General features: G+C 43.3%; 1 protein-coding gene across 14 annotated transcripts; it reads left to right on the top strand.

The window, feature by feature from the left end:
- The first annotated feature begins 905 nt into the window (after window positions 1–905).
- LOC109886036 (adhesion G protein-coupled receptor G3) lies at window positions 906–22,752 on the top strand. Of its 14 annotated transcripts, none has more exons than XM_031809407.1 (17): window positions 924–1,057; window positions 1,264–1,358; window positions 1,533–1,571; window positions 1,668–1,721; window positions 2,056–2,094; window positions 10,608–10,765; window positions 17,525–17,834; window positions 18,183–18,309; window positions 18,396–18,524; window positions 19,138–19,257; window positions 19,418–19,460; window positions 19,560–19,660; window positions 19,970–20,094; window positions 20,367–20,644; window positions 20,848–20,938; window positions 21,090–21,370; window positions 21,821–22,752. In XM_031809407.1, exons 6-17 carry the CDS (start codon window positions 10,678–10,680, stop codon window positions 21,901–21,903), a joined length of 1,776 nt encoding a protein of 591 aa, XP_031665267.1. In that variant the 5' UTR covers window positions 924–1,057; window positions 1,264–1,358; window positions 1,533–1,571; window positions 1,668–1,721; window positions 2,056–2,094; window positions 10,608–10,677; the 3' UTR covers window positions 21,904–22,752. The 14 variants fall into 14 exon arrangements, with proteins under 14 accessions (XP_031665297.1, XP_031665267.1, XP_031665247.1 ...); XM_031809387.1 differs by having other exon boundaries at window positions 10,595–10,765; XM_031809433.1 differs by having other exon boundaries at window positions 2,056–2,562; window positions 10,595–10,765; window positions 20,367–20,635.
- The last annotated feature ends 2,755 nt before the right edge of the window (window positions 22,753–25,507 follow it).

Here is a 25,507-nt window from a genome sequence, read left to right as displayed (position 1 = left end):
ATCAAAGACCATTGGCATACGCTCAGATCCAGATCTAGGTAACACATTTCAGCTGGCTCTGGCGTAGAGCTAAACATATAGAAACATATAGAAAAACAGTGTTGTCCGATCCGGACAAGTCGAAAAAAGGCTGGCCTCTACAAGTGTGGCATGTACCCAATACCAGTACACCAAATGTATGAATAGTTTCTCGCACCCCAGATCAGATCATTAAATAAAAATTGAAAGCACCCTCACCACATTGCAATTCTAGCAATGTGATCTATGTGATTCACTGCCCATGCGGTTAATTTCACGTAGGAGAGACCACAAAAGAGTTAAGCACTATAATGTGTGAGCACCGAAGTGCTATCCGTTGTGCTGACCCCACTGGCGCAGTGGCCTTCCATTTTAAAGAGTTGTTTTATTTTGGAATGAAACAAGTTACCATTAACAAATGCAGCAGCGATGTTGACAAATACCTAAGTTCCAGAGAGAAGCTCTGGATCCATTCCTTAGATTCTTAAGCCCCCAGGGGTCTTAACCTAGAGAAGGACTATTGAATGTGTTTGTAAAGGGCCTCTTCCCTTTGACAGCTCAGTGACCCCCTTCCTTTAACAAAGTCACACTATGAAGCTATTTGTACTTTTTGCTATTTTTGTTTGTTCATTTAAAAGGTTATCAGCTTTCTAACTATTTAAACTGTTTTTGTTAGTCCTTTGATTTTGTTATTTCTAGTTTTGCAATGTTTGGTTGTTTACTTTCCATTATTGAACATATTTAACCAATACTCTACGCATTCTAGCATTGGTTTTACAACAATTATATCTGCTGCAGTTCTAGTATGCTTGGCCTGCCCTTTTCATTGTAATATTGTTTTAGCTTCAGTATTTTACAACTAGGTGGAGCCATTTATGCAGTACCTCACCCTGAGCATCAACTTCTATTGACAACCACACCATCTCTCATTGGCACCACCAGCTGAAGAGAGTTTTCTCCCTAATTGTCTGCCCCAGTCTTTCCCCGAGTCTATCACAGAGAGGTTTGTGAAGAAACAAAAGAATAATCAATTCATACGGTATGTTGCCTTTGCTTTAAATATCTTTTTGTTAACCAGAAATGCATTGCCTAATAGCCTAGGAATTTGCAAGTAGACTATGAAATGTAGCCTTGTGCAAGGTTAGGCCTAAAATGAATTAATTTTGTAATTTGTTTTTATCTGCTATTACCAGCAAGGTATTTTGTGTAAAAGCCAACCTGTTCTTCCTCTGTTTCTTCTTCTAGCTCTACTATGGCACAGTTTGGCTGTAATATTTTTGCTTTGATGGTTTATTTCTCTCTTTCTTTGAAGACATCTGCTACTAAGTTACTTTGTCCTGGTGAGTTGATGGACATACACCATTACATCACAAAATAAACACAAATGATTATTTAATTAATAGCATGTCATAAATGTCTATAAATAAAAAAAGACAACTAAGCTACAGTATTTGCCACTTCAATTATTTAGCCTACTTTATCTTACTGTTCGTGTTTCCTTTTTGATTCATCAGATGTTTATTTATCAGACATCATCCCAAATGTCCATGCTAGTAAGTATCCATTCACCTACTTTCTCCCAAAGAGGGGTTGCTGAACTGCAAAATGACCCTTTAACAAACAGTATGCAATTTGAAAATGTATTACAGTCTGTGGAGATCAAAACTCGTATGATGGAGGACTACAATTGGCTGTTCATGCAAGTAAGGTCATTAACTCCTTGATCAATTCACAAGCAGTATTAACCTATTTCAGTAATAGGGTTACATTTGTCGATAGATGCATTTCTTGCAAACATCACATGGACGGGTTGTGTGTGAATTTATTTAGCAAAAATAGAGTTTGCAAAACTCAATGCATATGAAAGGTGTTTCAGCTCAACAAGGTGTAGTACAGTAATATGAATTATTCATGAAATTCCATAATAGAATATTTAGGTGTTTTATGTTAAGTATTCTCTTACACATTGTAATTACAATCCTTGTATTATACACACTAAGTCATGATTTGTTTGTTTTCTTGTTTAAAATTTTATAGATGTTTGTGAAAACAAATCAACAATGCAAACAGTTTGTGGTAAGACCTTTTTTAAACTCCGCAAGTTATTTTACAGTTACCGGTAAGTCTAGACCCGGGAGAACAAGCAGAAGCGTAACCTGGAAGCCTAGAACCAAAATATCAAGCAGAAGACCAGTTACGGCACACAGAAACTCTGAAGAAAAACATCTCTGTCCGTCTGTCTGTTTTTTGGAGTTTGAGTGTGATGTGGAGGGTTCTGTCCTAACTAACTTTCTTGGTCTTTTCTTTCAATGTTATTTTATATGGTGGATGGTTAATGCACTATTTGTTTTAGCAGTATCCACAGATTGTTTTTCAAAGTTAGGGTGGAAGAGGACAGAGTAAGTTTCCTGGGGTTTAGAAGGTGTGGTGTGCACGATGGATTCTCAGCCTAGCGCGGAGGAGACGCTGTCGATACGGCATGGATTCAGGTGTGTTCCTGAGAATGTTAAAGTGGAGGAGGTTTTGCTTGCAGTCGGTGAACAGGTAGGAGTTGAATTTATATTCTGCTTCTAGAATGAACAAAGCTGTGGTTGTGTTCATGAAAATAGCTAATTTGGTTGGCAGGCTAATTGCTAGTGGAATATTTGTACAGGGTGTGTTGGTGCCAATTTCACCTCTCTACCCCTTCGACCAGGGTGGTAGTCGAAAATTTGCCTCCGTTTTTTACGGATGATCAAATCAGGAAAGAGCTGAGTTGTTTTGGTAAGTTTTCTAGCGGGTTTCGCGTATTGTCGGCAGGTTTTCAGGCAGATGCCGTTAAGCACGTTGTTTCGTTCCGGAGGCAAGTGTTTGTTTCTGAAAAACAATGAGCAACAGCTAAATGTGTATTTTAAAGTGAGGCATGGGGAGGGGCTCTATGCAGGGTTTGCCAGCACAGATAGTCTACGGTGTTTTGAGTGTGGGGATTTGGGGCGTAAGAGCTTTGCGTGCCCACATAAAGGCCATAGACAAGGTGAGGACACAAGCGCCAGTGGGGGAAATCGAGGTCAACGTGTAGGGGGTAATGAGATGCAGAGGGGTAGCTGAGGCTGGAGCTAGTTATGCTATGGATGGTGGTGTACCGGAGGCTGGGTCTAGTCAGGCTAGAGATAGTGGGCTAGCTGAGACTGGGTCTAGTCATGCTAGAGATAGTGGGCTAGCTGAGACTGGGTCTAGTCATGCTATGGATGGTGGGGTAGATGAGGCTGGGTCTAGTCAGGTTATGCTAGTGGATGAGGAGAGTATAGTGGGGAAGTGTAAGAGACTAGAGGGGAGGAGGGTGTCAAGCGGGAAAGGGGTGTGGTCAACGGCACCATGGAACCTTTGCCTGTTGCTGTGGGGGAGGCCCTGACCAGAGAGGAAGGGCAGGTGGTCAAGATGGGAGAGAGAGATGAGGAGTAAAGTGAGTCTGAGGAGTTATTTTTTTCAGACTCCTCTTCAATGGGTCCGGAGCTGACAGCCTGTCAAGCAGAGGGGTCAAAGTCCACGTTGAGAGAACTGACAAGGTTCCTGAATGAGACCAAGGGGGAAAAAGTTAATCTTGGGGCTTTCTTTTCTGATCTGAGAAAGTTTGTACGATTAGTACAACATGCTATAAAAATGAAGGACATGGTGTCCTCTCAACCAGGAAACGGTTTAGGTTGAGGAAGTGGGTCACAAAAGAGAGAAAGAGTCTACCTTCAGACACCGTTTAGATGTATAGTTTCTGACACTGGGGCTTTTTGAGCTTTGCTATTGGTCTCTTTCTTTGCTGGCTTTTCTCCCACTTATGGAGACTCTTCGGGTAGGCTCGCTTCATATAAATGGCGCCAGAGATACAGGAAAGAGGAGTGTGTTGGGTAAATATGTAAAACAAAAACGTACAGGTGTTGTTTCTGCAGGAGACTCATAGTGATGTGTTGAATGAAGTTGATTGGGGGCTCTGGTGGAAAGGGGGAAGTGTGTTAAGCCATGGGACAAATTTTAGTACAGGGGTCTGTCTAAAAATGTGCTCCTCAAAGGAGGTGTGTATGGATAGGGTGCTTGTTGTAAAAGCATAAATTAACAACATGGGTTTTGTCTTTATACATGTGTATGGCCTAACACAGAGAGAGAGAGGGAGGTTCTATTTGGGAGTCTTAGACAGGAACTGTCAAAGGTAGCGCATGAGGAGACGCTGGTGGTCGGAGGGGACTGGAACTATACAATGGATTTTATGAAAGACAGAAATGGGGAAGAGCCTCATTCAGTGTCAGTGGGAGTGTTAAGGGACATCATTAATCAGTTCGACATAGTGGATGTTTGGAGAACTAAACATCCCAACACAAGACGGTATACATGGGTGAAGGTTTTTGGGACTAGGGTGAGTGCAGCTCGACTTGATCGGTTTTACATGTCTAGGAATCGGCGCAATAGGCTGTTGGGCGCTACCATTCTCCCGGTGGGGTTTTGCCACTTTTTGCTCAGGTTTCCAGACCTTTTGGGAAAGGTGGGGCAGCGAAGAGAGGAGGATGAGTCTGAGTCAATGGTTGGATGTGGGGAAAGTCCAAATTCGGCTTTTCTGTCAAGAGTGCACAGGTCTCTCATCCTCAAGAGGTTAGAGTATTGGGGGAACTAGAGCGTTGTATTAGTGAGACGGTGGGGCAAGGCAATATAGACCTCCAGGCTCATTTAGCTGAATTACGTAGGGACCTGGGCCGTTTTTTACAGGTTAAAGCAAAGGGAGCACTTGTAAGAGCTAGGTTCTCCATGCTCAAGGATGTCACGCCCTGGTCTTAGTATTTTGTGTTTATATATTTATTTGGTCAGGCCAGGGTGTGACATGGGTTTATTTTGTGTTGTGTTTTCGTATTGGGGTTTTAGTAGGCATTGGGATTGTGGCTGAGTAGGGGTGTCTAGCATAGTCTGGCTGCCTGAGGCAGTTCTCAATCAGTCAGGTGATTCTCGTTGTCTCTGATTGGGAACCATATTTAGGTAGCCAGGGTTTCACTGTGTGTTTTGTGGGTGATTGTTCCTGTCTCAGTGTGTTTGTATTTCACCAGATAGGCTGTATAGGTTTTCATGTTCCGTTTCTTGTTTTTTGTATTTTGTCGTGTTTATTCATTCATTAAACATGTATCGAACTAACCACGCTGAATTTTGGTCCGACTCTCCTTCGACGGAAGAAAGCCGTAACAGAATCACCCACCACAACTGGACCAAGCAGCGTGGTGACAGGCAGCGACAGCAGAAGCAACAAAGAGAGGAATGGACATGGGAGGATGAATTGTTCGGAGAAGGACCCTGGGATCAGCCTGGAGAATATCGCCGCCCCAAAGAAGAACTGGAGGTGGCGAGAGCTGAGAGGCGCTGGTATGAGGAGAAGCAACAGCAGGAGCAACAATATCGGGACTACACTACTTGGGAGGAAATAGACAGGTGGGCTGTCGACCCAGAGAAAGTGCCGGATCCCGCCTGGGATTCGCTGGAGCAGTGCGAAGCAGGTTATCGGAGAATGGAGTTGGCGAAGCAAGCATGGCGGCGCGGATGGAAGACCGAGAGTCAGCCCCAAAAATGTATTGGGGGGGGGGGGGGGGGGGGGGCGGGCTCAGGGAGAGAGTGGCAGAGTCAGGAGTCAGACCTGAGCAAACTCTCCCTGTTTATAGTGAGGCGCCAAGGAGGAGACCAGAACCAGAGCCGGTGTTAGAGGTGAGCGAAGCAGAGACTGAAGGAGTTAATGGGGAAATTGGAGGAGAGAGTAATGAGGGAGTTGCTAGTTTGGTGCTTTAGGTACGATATTCGCCCGACGGAGCGAGTCGGGGATTTGATGGCACCTGGGTCAGCGCTCCATACTCGTCCTGAGGTGCGTGTTAGTCGGCTGGTTAAAATTGTGCCAGCCTCACGCACTAGGCCTCCTGTGTACCTACCTAGCCTTGCACATCCTGTGCCAGCCCTGCTCTCAGGCTCTCCAGTACACCTTCACGGTCCGGTCCATCCTGTGCCACCTTCACACACCTTCACACTGAGCTCCGGTGGCAGCTCCCCGCACCAGGCTTCCTGTGCATGTCCTCTGTCCAGTACCACCAGTTCCAGCACCACGCACCAGGCCTTCAGTGCGCCTCGCCTGTTCAGCGCAGCCAGAACCTTTCTCCTCTCCAGTGCTGTCGGAGTCTCCCACCTGTTTAGCGCTGCCGGAGCCTCCCGCCTGTTCAGCGTAGCCAGAGCTTTCCTCCTCTCCTGCGCTGCCAGAGTCTCCCGCCTGTTCAGCGCTGCCAGAGCCTTCCTTCTCTACAGCGCTGCTGGAGTCTCCCGCCTGTTTAGCGCAGCCAGAGCCTTCCTCCTCTACAGCGCTGCTGGAGTCTCCCGCATGTTCAGCGCTGCCAGAGCCTTCTTCCTCTACAGCGCTGCTGGAGTCTCCTGCCTGTTCAGCGCAGCCAGAGCTGCCAGCCTGCATGGAGCTGCCAGCCTGCATGGAGCTGCCAGCCTGCATGGAGCTGCCAGCCTGCATGGAGCTGCCAGCCTGCATGGAGCTGCCAGCCTGCATGGAGCTGCCAGCCTGCATGGAGCTGCCAGAGCTGCCAGCCTGCATGGAGCTGCCAGAGCTGCCAGCCTGCATGGAGCAGCCAGAGCTGCCAGCCTGCATGGAGCAGCCAGAGCTGCCAGTCTGCATGGAGCAGCCAGAGCTGCCAGTCTGCATGGAGCAGCCAGGATCCGCCAGTCAGCCATGATCTTCCAGATCCGCCAGTCAGCCAGGATCTGCCAGAACCACCAGCTAGCCAGGATCTGCCAGTCAGCCAGGATCTGCCCGAACCACCAGCTAGCCAGGATCTGCCAGAGCCTACTACCTGCCTGAGTTTCCTCTCAGTACTGGGCTTCCTCTCGGTACTAGGCATCCTCTCAGTGCTGAGCTTCCCCCCAGTGCCGAGCTTCCCCCCAGTGCCGAGCTTCCCCCCCAATGCCGAGCTTCCCCCCCAATGCCGAGCTTCCCCCCCAATGCCGAGCTTCCCCCTCAGTCCCGAGCTTCCCCCTCAGTCCCGAGCTTCCCCCTCAGTCCCGAGCTTCCCCCTCAGTCCCGAGCTTCCCCCTCAGTCCCGAGCTTCCCCCTCAGTCCCGAGCTTCCCCCTCAGTCCCGAGCTTCCCCCTCACTTAGTTGACTTAGTTGGAGTGGGGTCCACGTCCCGAGCCGGAGCCGCCACCGTGGACAGACGCCCACCCGGACCCTCCCCTATGGGTTTTAGTGTGCGGCTGGGAGTCCGCTCCTTGGGGGGGGGGGGATTCTGTCACGCCCTGGTCTTAGTATTTTGTGTTTATATATTTATTTGGTCAGGCCATTGTGTGACATGGGTTTATTTTGTGTTGTGTTTTCATATTGGCGTTTTAGTAGGCATTGGGATTGTGGCTGAGTAGGGGTGTCTAGCATAGTCTATGGCTGCCTGAGGCGGTTCTCAATCAGTCAGGTGATTCTCGTTGTGTCTGATTGGAAAGCATATTTAGGTAGCCTGGGTTTCACTGTGTGTTTTGTGGGTGATTGTTCCTGTCTCAGTGTGTTTGTATTTCACCAGATAGGCTGTATAGGTTTTCACGTTCCGTTTCTTGTTTTTGTATTTTGTCGTGTTTATTCATTCATTAAACATGGATCGAACTAACCACGCTGCATTTTGGTCCGACTCTCCTTCGACGGAAGAAAGCCGTAACAAAGGAGATGGATGCTCCCAGCTCCTTCTTCTTTGGTTTGGAAAGACAGAGCGGTGAAGCCAAGGGTATGCATTGTCTACGTCTGTCTGATGGGCAGGTGACCTCTGTGGTGGGTGAGATGCTGGAGCGGACTGTGGAGTTTTATACTGAACTGTTTAGGGCAGAAGTGTGTGTGATCCTATGTGTGCTTAGGTCTTGTTCACAGGACTCCCTAAGCTCTCTCTGGCACAGAGGGATGAAATGGACATTCCTCTGTTGTCCCATGAACTGGCAGAGGCCGTAACCCAGATGTCCCCTGGTCATGCACCGGGGGTCGATGGACTGCCTGTGGAGTTTTATAGAAAATTCTGGGGAATAATTGGACTTATTTTGCGTGTTGTGTGAATACGTCGTGGTAGGAGAGTTCTGACTCTCCTGCCCAGCTTTGACTCTCCTGCCTGAAAGGAGGGACTTGTGTGAACTTAAGAACTGTAGGCCTGTGGCATTACTCTGTGGACTACAAGATATTTGCCAAGGTCCTCTAACAGACTGAAGTCACATTTGGACTCAATAGTACATAAGGACCAAACATATTGTGTATCGGGACGCTCAATCACGGACAACTTGTTCTTAATCAGGGACATGTTGGACTTGTTGAGAGGTTTTAATGTGAACTTTGGACTGGTCTCTTTAGATCAAGAGAAGGCTTTTGATGGAGTGGACTATGAGTATCTGTTTAATGTGATGTTTGGGAAGAGTTTTTTTTTTTTACCTGTGTGAAGCTATTGTATGCTGGGGCGTCATGCATGTTCAAGGTGGGAGGGGGGGGGGATCAGTAGGCCAGTCTGGGTGAAACGGGGAATTCTCAGGTATAACTGCCCTCTATCTGGGCAGTTATACCCACTAGCCATTTAGCCTTTTTTGGGACTGCTACGCAGGAGACTGCAGGGAGTGTGCTGGACAGGCATGGAAGTGGTGACAGGCATAGCAGTGTCACCATATGAAAATGTTTCTGTGATGGTCAGGGATGGTCAGGATATGCAGGCACTAGAGACCAGTCTGAAGGTGTACGAGGAAGCTTCATCAGCAAAGGTAAACTGGGGAAAGAGCAAAGCTCTGTTATGTGGGGCGTGGGGAGGATAGGGCCCTCTGCTTCCAGGGGGTTTACGGTGGGGTTATGAAGGGCTTAAAGTGTTGGGGGTGTACCTGGGCTCTGAGAAGTGGGTCATGAAGAACTGGGAGGGCCTGTCACAGGCAGTGGTGTCAAGACTGGCCAGGTGGAGATGGCTCCTGTCCCAAGTGTCATATAGAGGGATGGTGCTGATAATCAACAACCTGGTGGCGTCTTCCCCGTGGCAAAAACTGGCTGTCCTCAAAACCCCTGCTCGCAGACCTGCAATGCAAGCTGGTGGACTTTTTCTGGTCGGGCCATCACTGGCTGAGGGCGGTAGTGTTGCACATGACCATTCACAAATGAGGATAGGGCCTGGTGGAACTGGAGAGCAGGATGGCTGCTTTCCGGCTAAAGGCGGTGCAGAGACTGTTGTACCATACTGATGTTGGCTGGAGGGAACCAGCATGAGCGCTGCTGAGGAGAGCTGGTGGATTAGGGTTGGACCGGCAGCTGTTCCTCATGAAGCTGGAGAGGCTGAGTACAGCAGGTCACAGCAGATTTGTACTCTGCAGTTCTGAGGGCCTGGCAGCTGCTAAGGCCCACATGAGAAGGGGGTGTGGAGTCTGGGCTGTGGGAGGAGCCTATCTTCCACAACCCAGCCATCCCTTTGAGATCGGTTCAGTCAGCCACCCTGCAGAGGCAACTGATGGCAGCGGGTTTACAAAGGCTGGGTGACCTGAGACTGCTGGGAGAGGAGGGGTGGAAAACCCCAGAAGTCTTGGCACAACAAACAGGAATAACATCTCTTAGGCTGCTGGCGAGTTTACTGTACGAGGTCCAGAAGGAACTGTCTGGGGTGTTTGAGCGGCCAAAGGAGGAGGGGCCACCAATGTTTCCGCCACTGCAGGTGATGGCAGAGACTGGAGACTGGCAAGGGGGTCTGGAGGTCTTGTTAGATTGTAACACTCCAAGCCTGGGGGAGTTTGAAGGGGTGGGAGGCAAAGCCCTCTACAACCTCTGTTTTAAGGTTAGGAACATTAGGAGCCTAACAGGAGTGTGGGCACATCAGTGGCACAGGGTATGTGGGGTGGAGAGTATGGTGGGTTTTAGATGGAGGGGGCTCTACTAACCCCCACTACCAAAGAGGTCAGGGGAACTCCAGGGGAGGGTTCTTCATGGAGCCCTGGCCACTAACAGCTGGTTGGAACGGGTTGAACGGGGAATTGGGCAGGGGTGTCCTTTCTGTGATTGAAACTGTGATTCATGTGTTTTCTGTGTGCACCAGGTTAATGCCATTAATGTCTCTGTTGGAATGTCTGTGAGAGGTTGGGGGTGGTTTTTACTGTTGGGATGTTTGTAATGGGATACAGGTATTTGATAAAGGAGAAGGCCAAATGTGTTTTATTGAATTTTCTGTTTGCTCAGGCGAAGGAGGAACAGGGTCAAAGGTGGTGGGATAAAAGACCCTTTACTATTGTTTAATGGGATGGTTTCTGCGCACCTTGGGGTTGAGTTTGAGTACTATAGAATGATAAAAGTGTGGAGATGGTTCAGGAGATATGGTGTGTTGGGGGGGCTGTATAGCTGGGGAAGATGTTTTGGATATACGGTTGTAGAAGTGGTGTGTTTTTTGGGGGGTATTGTGATGTTGGTTTGTATTGTGGTAGATGGAAAGGTGAGTATGGTACATATATGCATTACAGGATATATTTGTGTTTTATTTTTAATGGGGGGTGAGTGTGAAATGAGACAAAGAAAAAGTCAAGTCTCTCTCCTCTCTCTCATCATCAGCCATCATTTTCAGGAAGACCGAGAACTTGCCCCTTGAATCCCTTCAGTTCATCTGTCTGCCACTGACTAATGTACTAAATACTATGATCATACATGGTATCGACAAGTGCGGTGAATTTTTATTCACCCGGTTCAAAGGCTGCAAACTTTCAAGCCAGCATGGAATTCCAGGTAATTGTTACTGTACACATTTCATACCACCTATAAACATTGTGAATTAGAGTATTGTACAAAGTTTGATTCCAAATATCTATTTTACAGTTATAAGGAAGGTGAAATCTTGTTTAGTCGTTTTCTAACTTGATTATACTATATTTAGAAAGTATTTAAATCATAAGCCTTATTCATAGTTTTGTTGAAATGGAAATGCATACAAATATTTCACTTTTATCATTTTTGTACTGTGAACTTGAGCCTGTGTCGTCCTATTTTGACCAGAAAGGTGAGATTTGAACCTTTCTTGGAGTATGCAACATTACTTTTTGTTTATGGTTCTCTCATGATAATTACTTTTGGGGAATACTTAGATTACATTGTAAGGATCCATTTTCGCCTAACATGACAAGAAAATCTAATTGCCTGTAGCTCAGGACCTGAAGCAAGGATATGCATATTCTTGATACCATTTGAAAGGAAACACTGACGTTTGTGGAAATGTGAAATTTATGTAGGAGAATAACACGTTAGATCTGGGAAAAGATAATAAACAAAAAAATCTGTTTTCAATTTTACATCTTTGAAATGCAAGAGAAAGGCAATACATTAAGTTAGGATCCTAGGTGTAAGATTTTGTCCACAAAAATCAAATCAAATGTTATTTGTCACATACACAGGTTAGCAGATGTTAATGCGAGTGTAGCGAAATGCTTGTGCTTCTAGTTCCGACCATGCAGTAATATCTAACAAGTAATCTAACAATTTCACAACTACCTTATACACACAAGTGTAAAGGAATGAATAAGAATATGTACATAAAAATATATGGATGAGCGATGGCCGAACAGCATAGGCACGGTGCAGTAGATGGTATAGAGTACAGTATATACATATGAGATGAGTAATGTAGAGTATGTAAACATTATATAAAAAGTGGCATTGTTGAAAGTGGCTAGTGATACATTTATTACATCCAATTTTTAATTAAAGTGGCTAGAGATGAGTCAGTATGTTGGCAGCAGCCACTTTATGTTATTGATGGCTGTTTAACAGTGGGATAGCTTTGAGATAGCTGTTTTTCAGTCTCTCGGTCCCAGCTTTGATGCAGCTGTACTGACCTCGCCTTCTGGATTATAGCAGGGTGAACAGGCAGTGGCTCAGGTGGTTGTTGACCTTGATCTTTTTGGCCTTCCTGTGACATCGGGTGGTGTAGGTCTCCTGGAAGGCAGGTACTTTTCCCCCGGTGATGCGTTGTGCAGACCTCACTACCCTCTGGAGAGCCTTATGGTTGTGGGTGGAGCAGTTGCCATACCAGGCGGTGATACAGCCCGACAGGATGCTCTCGATTGTGCATCTGCAAAAGGTTGAGTGTTTTTGGTGACAAGCCAAATTTTTTTCCGCCTCCTGAGGTTGAAGAGGCGCTGCTGCGCCTGTGTGGGTGGACCATTTCAGTTTGTCTGTGATGAGTACGCCAAGGAACTTAAAACATTCCACCTTCTCCACTACTGTCCCATCGAAGTGGATAGGGGGATGCTCCCTCTGCTGTTTCCAGAAGTCCACAATCATCTTTGTTTTGTTGACATTGAGTGTGAGGTTATTTTCCTGACAACAGACTCCGAGAGCCCTCACCACCTCACTGTAGGCCGTCTCGTCGTTGTTGGTAATCAAGCCTACCACTGTAGTGTAATCTGCAAACTTGATAATTCAGTTGGAGCCGTGCATGGCCATGCAGTCATAGGTGAACAGGGAGTACAGGAGGGGGCTGAGAATGCACCCTTGTGGGGCCTCAGTGTTGAGGATGTTTCCTACCCTCACTACCGCACAGGGCGAAGTCGAGACCCAGGTTCTCGAGCTCAATGACAGGTTTGGAGGGTACTATGGTGTTAAATGCTGAGCTGTAGTCGATGAACAGCATTCTTACATAGGTATTCCTCTTGTCTAGATGAATTAGGGCAGTGAGCAGTGTGATTGCGTCGTTTGTGGACCTATTTCCGGTGGAAAGCAAATTGGAGTGGGTCTAGGGTGTCAGGTATGGTGAAGGTGATATGGTCTTTGACTAGTCTCTCAAAGCACATCATGATGATGGAAGTGAGTGCTATGGGGCAATTGTCATTTAGCTCAGTTACCATAGCTTTCTTGGGAACAGGAACAATGGTGGCCCTCTTGAAGCATGTGGGAACAGCAGACTGGGATAAGGATCGATTGAATATGTCCGGAAACACACCAGCCAGCTGGTCTGTGCATGCTTCAAGGACGCGGCTAGGGATGCCGTCTGGGCCGGCAGCCTTGCGAGGGTTGACACGTTTAAATGTTTTACTCACGTTGCCTGCAGCGAAGGAGAGCCCGCAGGTTTTGGTAGCGGGCCATGTCAGTGGCACTGTATTGTCCTCAAAGCAAGGAAAGAAGTTATTTAGTTTGTCTGGGAGCAAGACATCGTGGTCCGCGACTGGGCTGGTTTTCCTTTTGTAGTCCGTGATTGACTATAGACCCTGCCACATACCTCTCGTGACTGATCCATTGAATTGCAACTCCACTTTGTCTCTATACTGACGCTTAGCTTGTTTGATTGCCTAGCAGAGAGAATAGCTGCACTGTTTGTATTCGCTCATGTTTCTGGTCGCCTTGCCCTGATTAAATGCAGTGGTTTGCACTTTCAGTTTTGCGCAAATGCTGCCATCAATCCACGGTTTCTGCTTGGGAAAGGTTTTAATTGACACTGTGGGTACAACCTCACCGATGCACTTGCTAATAAACTCGCTCACCAAATCAGCGTAGTCATCAATGTTATTGTCCTATGCTATGCAGAACATATCCTAGTCCACGTGATTGCTTCAATCTTGAAGCGTGGAATCCGATTGGTCGGACCAGCGTTGATCAGACCTGAGCAAGGGCGTTTCCTGTTTTAGTTTCTGTCTATAGGCTGGAGCAACAAAATGGAGTCGTGGTCAGATTTTCCGGAAGGAATGTGGGGGAGGGCTTTGTCTGCATCATGGAAGTTGGAATAACAATTATCCAGGGTTTTGCCAGCCCAGGTTGCGCATTCAATATGCTGATAAAATTTAGGGAGCCTTGTTTTCAGATTAGCCTTGTTAATATCCCCAGCTACATTAATCTACCCATCGTGTCTGATTTTTAAAATGTTTTACAGCGAAAACACACATTTATGTTAGATGACCACTGAATTCAAAAACACACACACAGCGATTTTTCAGTCACAAAAGCATAAATATAGATAAAATTAAACACTAACCTTTGATTATCTCCATCAGATGACACTCATAGGACATCATGTTATACATGTATTGTGTGTTTTTGTTCGATAATGTGCATATATATATATATATATATATAACAAATCTCAGTTTACATTGGCGCGTTACGTGCAGTAATGTTTTGATTCCAAAACATCCGGTGATTTTGCAGAAATACTCACAATAAACATTGATAAAAGATGCAAGTGTTTTTCACAGAATTAAATATAAACGTATCCTCTATGCAACCGCTGTGTCAGATTTTTTTTTTTTAACTAAAGAATAATCTGAGAACGGTGCTCAGAACCCAAAGAAATAGCCACCATTTTGGTGTCAACAGAAGCTATAAAAACCACTAAAATATTCACTTATCTTTGAATATCTTCATCAGAAGGCAGTTCCAGGAATCCCAGTTCGACAATAAATGACTGATTTGTTCCATAAAGTTCCATAAAGTCCACCATTTAGCCACTTGTTGTTAGCTTGTTCAGCCCAGCATTCAATCCTTAAAACATTTAATAAGGTTCCAACCAGAGAATTTCATTGTCTGAAGAAACGCATAGGAACGCAAGAACACTCTTTCGTGACCGCGCGCAATGCGATCGAGGCTTTCTGCCAGACCACCCACTCAAAGAGCTATTATGAGCCCCACCTTTATAGTAGAATCATACAACCAGAATCTGAAGATGGTGACATCTTGTGGAAGCCCTAGGAAGTGCATAAACATCCATATCTAAGCTGGACTTCAAATGGCACTGTTTTCTAAATTGAGTTCTCACTTCACTTCCTGTTTGGATTTCTTCTCAGGTTTTTGTCTGCCATATGAGTTCTGTTATACTCACAGACATCTATCCACCAGTAATAATAATATGCATATATTCCCATCTGGGAAAGAGTTGGAAGCAGTTTACTCTGGGCACGCCTTTCATCCAAAAGTGAAAATGCTGCCCCCTAGCCCCAACAGGTTTTAAGTATGTAGTGTACAGTATGTTAGTATGGGTATTCAAACACAGCTACTGTCTTCTGCTCCAGAGCCTACCCATTCATGATTGCAGAGGCCATTGTTTCTGAGAGTCAGTACAAAGGGTTTGAGTGTCTTGTTCGTTTGGTCGCCTGGCGTAGGTATTCAGACACATGGGTTCCAATTTAGGGATTAGAGAATATGATTATAAATGTTGAACAATAATCAAGACACTCACACTCTTGCACAAGCCACACATAAATTGTGGCCTTTCCTATTTCTCAGAACATGCTATATTCCTGTACAGTCTATTGCTGTGTGTGGGACATAAATCTGCATTGAGTTGAATCCAGCCACTTTGTGGTTTACAGCAGGGGTGGTGAAGAGTACTGACTTAGCCTCCTTAAGTATAAGTACAGTTACTTCAATTACATTCTTCAAGTAGAAGTACAATTACTGACTTTAAAAAATATTTTACAAATAAAGTTATTGGAAAAGCTACTCAATTACAATAACAAGAGTAGTTTGTAATTTGTTACTTCCCACCTCTGGTTTACAATTTTAAAATAGTATTCAATATTCCACATGTATGCTTAAGCTACAATATGTATTTCGGGCCTCATCAATGCTTGGGTGGGGTAGTCTAATTTCCAACATTACTGGTGGTGGGAGAAACACTATCAGGATTAAATGGTCTGTAGTATCTCTGGGACTAAGACAACAAGCTTTTAGGAGACAGCCAAAATGGATAAATGTGGACGAACGTTGGAGACACTACTTTCATTTCAATAAAAGCTGCCAGGTCGCAGTTGTAAATGAGAACTTGTTCTCAACTAGCCTACCTGGTTAAATAAAGGTGAAAAATAAAATGATTCAAGTAAAGGTCGGGCACCCAGTAAAATACTACTTGAGTAAAAGTCTAAAAGTATTTGGTTTTAAATATACCTAAGTATCAAAAGTATAAATCAGTTCATTTTTTTTAAGCAAACGAGATGGCACAATTGTTCCTGTTTTTTAAACGTACGGATAGCCAGGGGCACACTCAGTACAATTTTCATAAGGAATGTAGTTTAGTAAAAGTTGTCAGCAATATAAATAGTACAGCACAGATACCCCCAATAAACTACTTTGGTAGTACTTTAAAGTATTTTTACTTAAAGTACTCCACAACACTGCCAATCAGGCCATTATGGTAGAGTGGCCAGAAGGATGCCACTCCTTAGTAAACGGCAGATGACAGCGCACTTGGAATTTGCCAAAAGGCACCTAAAGACTCTCTGACCAATAGAAAAAAGATGATTTGTTCTGATGAAACCAAGATTGACTTCTTTGGTCTGAATGCCAAGAGTCATTTCTGGCGGAACTGGCTCCATCCCTACGGTGATGCATGGTGGTGGCAGCATCATGCTGTGGGGATGTTTTTCAGTGGTAGGGACTGGGAGACTAGTAAGGACAAGGAAAGTACAGAGATCTTGATGAAAACCTGCTCCAGAGCACTCAGGATCTCAGACTGGGGCGAAGGTTCACCTTCCAACAGGACAATGACCCTAAGCTCACAGCCAAGACATTGCAGGAGTGGCTACGGGACAAGTCTCTGAATGTCCTTGAGTGGCCCAGCCAGAGCCCGCACTTGAACCCAAATGAACATATCTGGAGAGACATGAAAATAGCTGTTCAGCAACGCTCCCCATTCAAGGGGTCTAAATATTTTCCGAATGCACTGTAACGTTAGCTTCGGAACATAATCAGATCTGTATTATAATTTAACCCCTGGTTTAGGGCTAGATTCAGGGCTGGAATCAATCTGTATCGCCGAAATAGGCTATGACAGATAATCATGGACAATACCAATTGAATCCAGCCCTGACTCTAGGTTTTACAGCTGGATTCAATCCATAACGCTGAAGTATTGCGGTAGATCCGGGTTCATATTTTAAGGTGATATCCGATTGAGCCGACATTTGTAGCGTTTATCGTAAAATTAAACAACCTATAAACTGATATCTATTGGCTGTCGGCTGCAAACGACAGCAGGCTGTGTCACTCCAACAATAGGAATTAATCCATCCTTGACAGGCAAATGAATTCCGACAGACTTTCAATGTCCTTAATCTTTCCATAAAGTTTATATAATCTAGCTGAAAAAGCTTCCCTTGATTTATCCTAACAAAAACTATTTAAACCCCAATTGGGATACTTTTTCTATTGCTCAGTTATTTGAAAAGGATATATAGCGTTATGCCACAAAACATGATTATTTGTCTCCCTGAAATAAAATAACCTTCAAATATACTGTGGTCCAAACAAAATCATGGCTGTCTTTTCACTAACCCATGTCATGGTAAAATTTTAAAAGAATATCATTCACAAAATAAATGTTTAATGTCAATTTACAAACATTAATGAAAATGAATATATTGCATTTTGGAATTAAACTCTTCATAAATTAATATGTAGATTATCTAGACTTCTACTGTTATGAATGAAAAATAATTAAGAATGTGTTTCTATTCAGTGTAATTTGATTTGACCAACACCCAGAACTCTGTTCTCCTCTTACAGACTGCACCATCAACATCATGCCAAATTGTGAAAAATGCAAAAAAAAGCATCAAAATAATAGTGTGGATCAATGGATCTTTCTCTCTATGGACATGCAAGATCGAAGTCAGAACAGCGCTTGTATAACTAAAAATAACATCACAACCATCATCAATGAAACGTTTTTTCCAAGTGTGAAAATATGTGATTGTGAAGGCATTGAAAAGACATTTAAGAAGAATGACCTAACCTCTGTCGATGACTTGAACAGAGATTGTAAAGGAAAGGAAGAAACAGTATACCATTGCGAGAAGTTGCATTCCATGAAAAAGTAAGTCCACTTATTAGGATTGACATATTTTACTGTCGTTTGAGCGATGTCATTATTCGACTGACATCTCCCGAGTGGCGCAGCAGTCTAAGGCACTGCATCACAGTGCTTGAGGCGTCACTACAGACACCATGATTTTATTCCAGGCTGTATCCCAACTGGCCTTGAATGGTAGGCACAATATTGTCCCAGCGTCGTCCGGGTTTGGCCGGTGTAGGCCGTCATTGTAAATAAGAATTTGTTCTTTAACTGACTTACCTCATTAAATAAAAAAATGAAAGATATTTTCATGGCATCTTTTTTTGGCATGCTTTTTCTGAGCTGTGAATCTTCATTTCATTACAACAGCACATTTCAACAAATTACCAAGCAGGGACCTCAGAAAGTGATCCTAGACAGCATCAAAGGCTCAGTGACATCACATCAGAAGAACAATTTGCTAAACTTTAGAATGGCTCTACCCTCCACCAATTATGTAAGCAACGAATGAGAGGGACGCACAAAGCAAAATGGGGAGATAGTCAGTAATCACATGTATAATTCTTTCTTCATCTCCACCAGGCAACGTTGGAGGAGATGGATGATATTTGGTTGGAGATTCCTACTGAGGCCTTACGTGTTTTCCTGGGAGACACGGCAGAGGAAGTTAACCTGGGAGTATTTTGGTTTGAGCATCACAGCATGTTCCCGGTAAAACAACAGTAACAACTACAACATCTCAGAGATTACTAATGAAACAGTCCTGCACTCATAACATACATTTACATATTTCAGGACATCCTCATTTCCAGCAAAGCACAGAAAAACATCTGTGGTACATCCTCATTTTAACTCCAGTATGTGAATCATGTAGTGACAACACATTGTTACAAACATAACACTGATGTTTTTGTGCATATTTCAATGAAGCCCAAACTGCAATGTGACAGCCTGCTATGGAAAGTGGCTCAATGTTTTTGAAGGGCATTATTAACATGTTGACAGTTTCCTGGAAGACCCAACAACCACTTGTATCTCTGTCATCTATGTAAAGTTACAGTACAAGGCAAACTTCTGCCTGCTCTCCCATTTCTTCATTCATTGTCATTCTACTAGGCGAGCTACCAGTCACACTGTGATCAAAAAACACTGCAATACACCCTGTGTACACAACTTCAGATAAAAGAGAACAAGTTAACTTTGAAATATGTTGTTGCTTGTTGGTGGGACTCAAACGTCATGGAGAATTGTAGTCCTCACTGACATTTTTTATTAACTTGTATCTTTAGAGAGAATGTATATCCTCTCTTCTGATCCCTACTAGGTGGAGGAGAACAACACTGAGCTCCTAAACAGTCGAGTGGTATCCGTCGATGTGGGAGAGGACATCTCAGGCCTCAGTAGCTATCTTAAGATCACGTTCATCTTCCAGAATGCATCAGTGGTTAGTGAGCAGTGCATATCAACATCACACTCTTTAAAAAATGTATTTATTATATTTTTGTTCTGTCACCTGTCGGCAATCTATCCAATAATTCATGTTTATAATATGGTGTGGATTGGAATAGGAGAAGGGTCTAATCTGGTTCTATTCTCTCTGATAGGAAAACAAATCACTAGTATGTGTGTTCTGGGATGTTGAAAATGGTAGTATTATTTATTATCTAAACAAAATAGTTTTATGAAGCACTATATACAACTAAATGAAATGCTGAAAATGTTTTACTGTATCTCTTTGTTTCACAGATACTGTTGCACATTGGAATTCCTCTGGATGTGTCACTGAGACAAAGGAAAATGAAACAGTGTGCTCTTGTAACCACCTTTCATTCTTCGCTGTACTTATGGTGAGAAATAACTTAACTTAACTCTTAAAATATGTTGTGACCTCACTTTAACTTTCTTTTGATCAATTGATTAAGGGCTTGATTCAAACTGTATTACGGAAGATCTGCGGTATAGCACTACTGAGAGTTCAGTGCAATGTTCCCACGTTCGCGGAGACTGCATTCACGCTAAGTGACTTGTTTGTCCACTCAATCGGAAATTACCTTTCATTTTAAATCGTGCTGTACCACGATACGGATTCATTTAAACCCAAAATGAAACACTCAACCAACGTGTGATCTAGCCACTGTTTGTTTTGTTGACGGCAGTCTCCGGTCAGTGGCTCCAGTGCCAGTCTGAGCTCCTCCTCTGTGTGGTTGCTGACATTGTTGTCCAGGGTGGGCTGTGGAATATCCCTCTGTTTCCTGTGTCTGGCTCTCCTCATCCACCTCAGGTCAGATTATACTGAAAACGAATACTTATGTCCACAACATGCAAACAACGAGCCACCACACACACAATGCCACTCAAACAGAACATCCTCATTGGAAAAACTAGTTTTTCTATTCTAAGTACTCTTTTTACATCAGCAGTTGTCACGCAGTGCTTTTACAGAAACTTGACCCCAAAGAGGAAGCAGAATGAACCTAGAGAGGAACTGCCTTAACAATGAGCTTTGCTATGTTGTTGATTTTGACATTAGATTTCAATCTCTTCTTCCCCCAGAAGGGGAAAATCTGATGATTCCCTGTGCATCCACATCCACCTGTGCGTGGCGCTGCTGTGCCTCAACCTAACCTTCCTCATCAACGACAGCCTAGCCTCCCTTGGTGTCCATGGCCTGTGTGTTGCTATGGCAGCAGCCACCCACTACTCTCTGCTGTGCACCCTCACCTGGTTCTCCCTGGAAGGCTTCCACCTCTATCTGCTCATCATCCGGGTCTTCAACATCCACATCAACAGATACCTCCTCAAACTGGGCCTGGTAGGATGGGGTGAGTGCAGTAAGTCAATGGTGAGGACAAGTATGACTGGACTTTACCTGATCAATGAGAAGTGAAACTGTTTCACCAAGCTGCACATGGTATTGTCCAGCTTGATCAGCTCCTAGCTAGAGGTATCTCTGGATCTTTCCAGCTTTCATCGCTTTAAGGAATCAATGCTGTCTCTTGGTGTTTGACTCAACGGGGAACCACATCTCTTTCAGGAATACCTGGCATAGTAGTTACCATAATTGTTGCTTGTGGCAAATATGGAGAATACAGAATATACCAGCAAGACGGTGGTGCTATTCAAATGTAAGTTATATCATGATATTCATAATGATGTGTTTTCAAATCACCAAAGACTCCCTTACTCTCTGTAAAACATTTACTGAATGTGTCCCTGTCTGTGTTGTATGTATGTGATTGTGTCTGTGACTCTCTCCGTCCGTCCGTCCCTCCGTAGGTGCTGGCTGACTGACTCTGCTCTGACCACGGTGTCCTTCTCGTACTTCGTGCTGACATTCGCGGTGAACATGCTGTGCTTTGGGTCTGTGACAGTGAAGGTGGTGAGGGCCCACCGTCAGAGTCCTGTCCTGAGGGAGAGGGTTATGAACAGGGGGACAGTACTCAGTCTGCTGGGTCTGGCCTGGCTCCTGGGGGTCTCCTGGGGGGTCCTGCTCTTCCAGTTTGGCCCCCTGAGGGAGACAGCCTTCTATATCTTCTGCACCATCAACTCTCTCCATGGTGAGATAAGATACAGCCCTTATTTTCATTCACATCAGGTACACACATGCACACATACATACACAGTAGTCCTGTGTACGGGAGCACAATCTCATGAAAAGTCAATGATAAAAATCTCATGGTAATTTAACTGCTGATAATGCAATAGTTACATACACTACAGGTGAACAGTTTTAGAACACCTACTCATTCAAGGGTTTTTCTATTCATTTTTACTATTTTCTACATTGTAGTATAATAGTGAAGACATCAAAACTATGAATTAACACATATGGAATCATGTAGTAACCAGAAAAGTGTTAAACAAATCTAAATATATTTTAGATTTTAGATTCTTCAAATAGCCACCCTTTGCCTTGATGACAGCTTTGCACACTCTTGGCATCATTTTCCATCATCTTCCAAGAGCAGCTCTTGTAATTCAGTAAAAATGTTTATTGCACCCTACAGGCCTCTTCCTCTTTCTACGCTATTGGGCTTTAACTCGGCCAGAGAAGGCATCTATCTCCATGGCAACCAGTGTATCTTCTTGAACTGAGATGCATCCAGCTGAGAGGCCAGTCCCTGACTAACATGGTTAAACCTTCTACTACTAATACCGCTGCTTCCATTTTATTACATAAGTATAATGTTTAGTATGTTGGTTTATAACTTTCACTATAGGCAAACCTAAACATACTTTATAAATCGTAATTACAAAATTAAAACTTGTTTCCAGGTTTGCTCGTAAGCTTACTGTGCTCATAATACTTTTTTTAACTTTTCAAAGTTGTGCTGTTTATTGCACTTTGTGCATTTTGTTGTATTTTGTGACCCACCTTCCATGCATATTCAGTTTTGATGTGTATAGTCCTAGGCAAACATCTATTAGGTTCAAGTGATTTTCATCTCTGAAAATAATCAAATACGTTTGGATACCCAATCGATCACTCACCGTCGTACACGAGGGTAAGATGATGTAGTCGACTGTGAATTGGTGCCTTTCTGTGTCTTTGACTGTTATCAAAAACCCTCTGAAAGATATGCTCTTTTTTTTTGTCCAATTTTAATTTTAATTCCCTTTTGGTTTTTGCAGAATAGGTGTACAGTATATAACCTCCTAGCCTATGGGCTACCTGAGAGAACATTAGACCTACAAGTAGATTGTACCTTAGCATAACACCATATTTGCAGGGATAGGAAATCAATGTTTAGAAATGAACATTTTTAAATTGTGTAAATAATTCCATAAGAATTTGAAAGGGGGAGATGCCTCACAAGCCTCTCTGGGGTTTTCTACCTCTTCTGCACATGCTCTTTTTGTTTTCCTTTTACTTTGTGATCATATTGTTTTGTATTTTCTTGTGTGCCATTAAAAAAATAAAAAATAAAAATAGATATCCTAGAGGCCTACTGTGTCATTGATATTGAGGGGGTTCAATTGAAACCTATGACTACTTTCTCTCCTCCCAAACATCGAAATCATAATGTGGAAATATACTGCTGCCTTTTGGAAGACGAGGTAAAGGTTCAGTGTGAACAGAATAAAATAATGATTGATTGTTTCTGAATTCAAAAGGCAATTGTCAGACCAACGCTTCTACATGCCACTGCCCTCTGACCCCATTTCCACCTACAATGAACAGATCAAAGAGACATTGTTTGAAGGAGTCAATCATAACATCGTAGATGAAGAGCATTTTTGTATGTCCCACACACCCCCCCCCCCCCATACTACATGGTGCCTAAGCGACATTAGAATCTGGACGACCCTCCGGGAAGACACATTGTGTCAGGGATTTGGAGCAGAACTGAGAACATCTCACTTTGTCAACCATCACCTGAAACATGTTTTTTTCTTAACTCATAGACGGGTGACTGTAAAACTCTTGACTGACATTGATACCAGAATAGGTTTTCTTAGTCTTTTTTGACATTCAATCTTTGTATACAGTCATTCATGGTTAACTAGGAACAGAATTTGAGCTAATGTTAGTTTCTTAACTCAACTTTTTAAAACTCTTGCTGAGTAAAATTACAAATTCATGTTTGGCTTTGAAAGGCAAAACTGTAAAAAAAAGCCAAATTAAAGGTTAAGTTATTTTTCTTTCAACCAAAGTTTATAATGTAAATGGAGTGTTATAGAAGGAAAGGGTCCAGACAATTTTTTTGAGATTTCACTTGTTTTTGAGAAACGTAGGGACAGATATGCAATAGGCTAACTAGCAATCATACCACACATTAAATCATTAAAATCTGCCGAATATTCAATATAAATCCTGAAGATAGGCAGCGTAGAGGCCATGTGCGTCATTACGTAAGAACAGTAAAGACACGCAGCTCAAAAGGCTCCCCTTGTTTAGGGATAATACAAATATCCTAAAACATTACATTTGGATAAGTTGTGGGTCTACTCTGGACCTTATAGAAAGGCACTGTAGCAGGCCAGTGTGTATTTGTACATCCTGAATTCAAAATGTATTATGTATTAAATATGAAAAAAATTCGCCCATCTACACATAATACCAAATAATGACAGTAAAAAATATGTTTTTAGAACATTTTGCAAATGTTTTAAATTAAATACAGAAATATCTCATTTACACAGGTGTGCAACATTGCTACACACTCGAATATGACCCGTGGTCCTTCTAGCGGTCTCGAAGGACAAAATGCCCACAGTCATCTAGCTACAGTAGGTAAGAGATTAGTATGTTTGTTTGATAAGACTGAACTAGATCAAAGGTAATTCAATAATCAAGACTGCGTTGTACCTTTAACCAAAAGCCTAACAAATGAACAACTCTCAACCCTCCTGCTGTGTTCCGGTCAAATTGGATTCATTTGCAAGTTTTCTCTCTGAAAAATGTAGTTAATTTAATCTGATTGTCATAAGTTTCCAGGACTTTGTCCACACAGGGCATCTGAACACACAAAATACATTTTGATGATTTTCATTACATTTTGGGTGTTTTATTTAACTTTTGTACACCTGTGGTGTTCCTGGTCAAAAATGACCGGTTATTAGAAATGAATGGGTGAGACTACAATTAGCGTATAAAATTGAGTTCAGGCACATGCCCATTCATCAGATGGACACACTTCCTCTCCCAGACCCCCACATGCAATTGTGTTTGAGCACACACACATACACCTCACACCCCTTCTTGGCTTCCATGGCAACCCCCACGGGAACCTTTCCCCAGTAGAATCTTTCTGCCACGGGAACAACACCTGTTGGCATTCTCACAAACAATCGCAACATTGTTTCAATAATATATAGATCTTTTCTCGCAGCTCTGGTATATAATAAAGCCTTTTTGAGGCCTTGCTCACAATTCATTCTGTGGCATCACAATGACCAAATGATATACTATATGTGAGGCTCTTGATCATATCTTTGCTCATGACACTGGTGAGGAGAGAGTACTTGTTAAACTTTGACACAAGCAGTCTGTGATAAATAGCACAATATGTTTCATCTGAGTATTTGTTATAGTCAAAATAATCCATACATTATGCTTTAAAAAAAACTAAAAACAAGTTGTATGAGCTCAGGTCAATGAGGCCAACAGGCCATAAATAGCAAATAGAAGTTCACAAGAACTTAAGTTAATAAAAGATCTAACACAACATTAGGTGATAATATATGTATTATTATGGATTTATAATCAGCTATAATATAGCAGTCAGTTTGAACCAGGAACACACAATTAATGAACATGAAACGAACACAAGAGACATCCTCTCTTTCAAATTTCAGTCAGACCACCCAGCCAGCCCGAGCCGCCTGCACGCCCGACCCACACCAGTCTAGTCAATAACTAAACTCTTGCCCCAACACAATTTCCTTCCCACCTCTTTTTTCCCCAGGGAAAGTTTTGGAAACAAAAGTAAAAAATAAATTAAATAAACTATTTTTGTCATACTGTATTCCACATAAGGCATTCAGACCTTATGAAAGTTTCCCAGTATACCTTAATTATGGAATAAAACAACTCCAGTGATATGTAACTTGACATTCCTGCCATCCATTGTGACATTGTGGGAGGATAAGCAACCTTACAATTATTGGCAATGCTTTTCTAGGCAGCTATAAATGCTAGTTTACACAGTTTCTTCTGATAACAGTCTCCAGTATCAACATTTCAGCACAAA

This window comes from Oncorhynchus kisutch, linkage group LG3 (assembly GCF_002021735.2).
Source record: "Oncorhynchus kisutch isolate 150728-3 linkage group LG3, Okis_V2, whole genome shotgun sequence".
Taxonomy (NCBI): Eukaryota; Metazoa; Chordata; class Actinopteri; order Salmoniformes; family Salmonidae; genus Oncorhynchus; species Oncorhynchus kisutch.
This window is presented reverse-complemented; position numbering and strand designations above follow the sequence as displayed.

What these genes read in the sequence shown, in the direction of transcription:
- LOC109886036 (XM_031809387.1), top strand. Translation starts at nt 1,271, where the DNA reads ATGGCACAGTTTGGCTGTAATATTTTTGCTTTGATGGTTTATTTCTCT. An exon ending in CATTCTTCGCTGTACTTATG is followed by an intron (nt 19,661 to 19,969) that starts GTGAGAAATAAC and finishes TGTTGACGGCAG; the next exon opens with TCTCCGGTCAGTGGCTCCAG. An exon ending in GCTCTCCTCATCCACCTCAG is followed by an intron (nt 20,095 to 20,366) that starts GTCAGATTATAC and finishes TTCTTCCCCCAG; the next exon opens with AAGGGGAAAATCTGATGATT.